Raw genomic sequence first — 3,896 nt, 5'->3', positions numbered from 1 at the left:
AGGTTTCATAATTGTCAAAGGTTTCATAATTGTCAAAAAAGAAAAAAATGACAAAAATGACAAAAATGACAACAAAACAACGACGTAGTTGGCTTTTAAAGTTTGATTTCGCAACCAGCACTGCTGTGATGAGTTGAATTTGCGGTGACTTAAATCTGATAAAATGAAGTCATTTGCCACTTGCATGGTAAAACCCTCGATCTTTCCAGAGGGAATTCCTCAATATCTTCAACTATATAAAAGCGGATGTTTCCCCACAGTTTAGTTGTTTCGCTACTCTGTTATCAAAATGAAGTGGTGTTTGCTAACGGTTTCGATCGCCGCACTCCTCCAGTCGTCGATTTGTTCCGGAAATTGGGAAAAATCATCTAATGGAGTTGGATATGAGTTGGTTCAATCGCGACTGGATGGAATGCAATTGAAGTAAGTATGATAAACTTTAAAAACAAGCATGATTGTTCTAATATTTTTGTTGTTAACAGATTAACAGAACTTCTTGAAAAGTTCGAAGTTTTGCTGAACCAACAGGTTTCAACCAATAAACACATCAAGGAATTGACAACAAGTTTGGGATCACGCAGTTGTAGGTGAGTTGCAATAAGGCTTGACAGTTAGCGACCTCCATGTTGATGCACCTTGAAACAATCATTAATTTTTGACAGCCAAACGTCAACAAACGTCACCATTCCGACGGGATGCGTCACAATCCGCAGCTATTTCGCGGACAAATATCTGGCCGTCTCGTCGAACTACGATTCCCAGCGGCGCCAGGTGGCCCTGCAGAGCAACCCCGAGCAGTGGACACTGGTCCGGGAGTCTGGCTTCTACCGGATAACGCGCCGCCAGGGTCAGGAAGATTTATACGCTGCGATGGGGGACCTGGCTTACGATGCCCAGCGGCGTCGGATTTTCACCTGGATTCCCGGATTCGGAGATAATCAGGGCAAATGGGAGATTGAGGAGGCGGCCGGCTTCGCCGGGATGGTCCACATCCGGGCTGAGTACTTTGGCGAGTACCTTTATGCGGCGGATTTTGATAATCAAGTTTTCACTTGGATTCCGAAGGGAGCGCCGGGAAAGGACTCGCAGTACCTCTGGAAGATTGAGCAGTGTTAGACGAAATTATACTGTTTGACAAAGGTTTACTCACGCAACGTGTACTTGACAGATTCGAGGTACACTGTAACAAATCGTCACGTTAAAATGCCGAGTTTCACTTTTCTATTTCACGAGTCAATAACCCAAAAAAAAACCAGGCAATGAGCGATGAAACCACCGCAAATAAAACAACTTCGCGGTCAATTAAATCTGCCACGGAATTTAATGTTGTTGTTTGTTTCCGACATCCGACTGACAAGAGTCGCGCGCGACCGCAATTATTTTGACACCCAGCCTTTTCAACACATTTTTTTTGTGCTCAATTGGCGCCACTTCCTTCGAAGCCGTTTCAATTTCCAAATTGTTTGTCTTTTTTTTGTGTAACAGCTGTTTTGAGGTTAGGCTTTTGTTTTCATTGAGTGACGACGTTTAAAATTTTCTTAACAAAAAAAAACCCAAGAGACGATCAATCAAGTGGAAATTCAAGTCGGTTGGCTCATTTTCCACGAAGCTGCGCTCGTTTCCACCGGTTTTGGCTTGTGAAAAGCGAGCAAAGTCGGTCTAACAAACGATAATTAGAGACATAATTGGTTTTGGTCGTTTTAGCCCACCGCACGCTCTCCGGCATTGGCGAAAATTTATTTATATTCATTTTTGCAAAACTTTTCGCCACCGCACAGAGCGCGCTTTCTACACGTGGCGCCACACCCAACGGTGGCAGCATAATCAATTAAAGCTTTAAAGTTTGCCCGGGTTTTTGAAAGTGGCTTTTTAATGCAAATTTGGCCCCATTCGAAACGCTTTGTTTTGTTCGGAACTGTCAAAGTGTGACGCCGTTAGGCGTTAAACGTCAAACGTGCACGTTGAATTCGGTTCAAGAAGTTTGTTGACATTCCACCCCTCTCTGTCGAGCGATTCATTTGCAAGCAATGTAATCCTTGTTTTTCAATACTTGGAATTTCCCGTGCCTGCATGACGTGCTTGAACTTGCATGAAGAAGAGGGCGGTGAAAAACATATCAAGTTGCTACAAATGGTACGTTCGTTTGAAAAGCCGGTGCGGCACTGAGTGCCGCACTCGTCGGTGCCAGTTTCGGTTCAAACGAACGTCATTTGTTAGTGTGCGTGGAACTCGTATGAAACTGAAAAAATATCGAGTGCGGCACTAGAGTTTCAGTTCCAAGATGGCGGCGAAACTCGTGTGGAACTAGCGCGAGTTTCTTCAAAAAAACACTTTGACAGCTCTGAGTGCGGCACTCAGTGCCGAACTAGCCATCAAACGAACGTACCAAAAGTGTGCGCAAAAGATGAAAAGTCATAGGCAAATGGACGCGTGAATTTGTTTCAGTGTTGCAGTTGATGACATGACAGGTGCACGCTCATTTAAGGTTACGCAACATGAAATAAATTTAACCTTCACAAAATCTGACATTTGCTGTTGTACTCAATTCTGAGTAGATTCAGTTCGATTCGATTTCGAGTGATTTTCAAGAAGGTTGATAAAAGGTGTCAAAGTGACATTTAGAATACGTCAATTGTAAAATAAACAAAAGTAGACGTTCGTTTGCCTACGTCCTTCCCAGACGTCGGAAAAGGAGCTCTCAAAGGGACCTTCGCCGAAGAATCCTCCACCTACCGGTTTTTCACTTTTTATCACAGTAAACAGGTGTAATTTTCATTCAAAAGTCAGATGCCCCCGTCGGGGCTCCCCACACGCTGTGAAAGAAACCCGAGAAGCTGCACGTCAGACATCTTGGCTCGAGCAAAAAACTTTCCATTCATAAATTTATCTCAACGCGACTTTAAGTTGCGGGGACCACCCGCAAAGTCCGCCACGCTCGGGCCACACCCGATCGAGCGATCACAATTTGCATACTCATTGACAGGGGGTCAATTAGTTTATTGTCGGAGCAAATGACTCCTAATTACCTGTCAATCGTGCCGCTCGCAAGCGAAAGTAAGACCCGCCAGTAGGCGGTGTCTTAAATAATTAAGTTCTAAGCAAACTTGGGGCGTTTGGCACTTTCGCCGCTTGCAGGTTAGGAATAAGCTAGGTTATGTGCTCTGAATCTGGGTTCTAAGGGCCTCCGGTTGAAACTTACTTTCAGACACGCGCAGCTGCGAATGACAAATGCGCTCGAGTGGCACACCCCTGGGTGCGATTTTGACAGCTCGAAGTGCACGCACACAGGTCGTAGTACGTTTTGATGACTCAATGCGTTCGGGTTGGTTCCGGATCTGATCTGCTTCCTTTGGTTTACTAGATACATTTAAGTGTGTAAATCTAACTTATTTTAAAGGACATTTGACATAAATGCGACAGTGTTGCCAACAGAATGACAAATTTGTCACCAATCCGCTTAAACTGATTGTTTACAATCGCTTCCCGATGGAATTAAATTGAGTACACTCTGCATTTAGCGCGCCCTAAGGTAATAACTGTCACCCGCGGACAGCTATCTGTGCGCCATAACTCCGCGCAATTATTCCTAATTCGTCGAAATCTCATTACACATCGCCAGCGCTACCGTCCGGTTAGGACACTTGCATAATTCATTCGCCGCAAACCCCGTTTTCCCCGAACTGTCACATCATCATAATCGCGCGCGAGCGCGCTCCATCATGTTTGGCTGGCAACACTGCTCGCTGATTAAATTGAGCGCTTATTCAATTTATCTCCCGCGTGTGGAACCCGTTATCGCAGTAAGCGCCGGGTTCCCGCAGGGAAACCGGGAATCAAATTTGGTGATCGTGAGCTGCTTGGATTGTTGACGTTTGGGCAATTTTGACAGCTTGGTT

At 44.9% G+C, this 3,896-nt stretch overlaps 1 protein-coding gene across 1 annotated transcript; it reads left to right on the top strand.

The window, feature by feature from the left end:
- Positions 1–246: 246 nt before the first annotated feature.
- LOC120424016 (uncharacterized) lies at positions 247–1,319 on the top strand. Its single transcript, XM_039588030.2, has 3 exons — positions 247–423; positions 483–587; positions 663–1,319. Exons 1-3 carry the CDS (start codon positions 290–292, stop codon positions 1,114–1,116), a joined length of 693 nt encoding a protein of 230 aa, XP_039443964.1. The 5' UTR covers positions 247–289; the 3' UTR covers positions 1,117–1,319.
- The last annotated feature ends 2,577 nt before the right edge of the window (positions 1,320–3,896 follow it).

Source organism: Culex pipiens, chromosome 1 (genome assembly GCF_016801865.2).
Source record: "Culex pipiens pallens isolate TS chromosome 1, TS_CPP_V2, whole genome shotgun sequence".
Taxonomy (NCBI): Eukaryota; Metazoa; Arthropoda; class Insecta; order Diptera; family Culicidae; genus Culex; species Culex pipiens.
The sequence above is the reverse complement of the archived record's forward strand: the minus strand, read 5'-3'. Positions and strand labels throughout refer to the sequence as shown.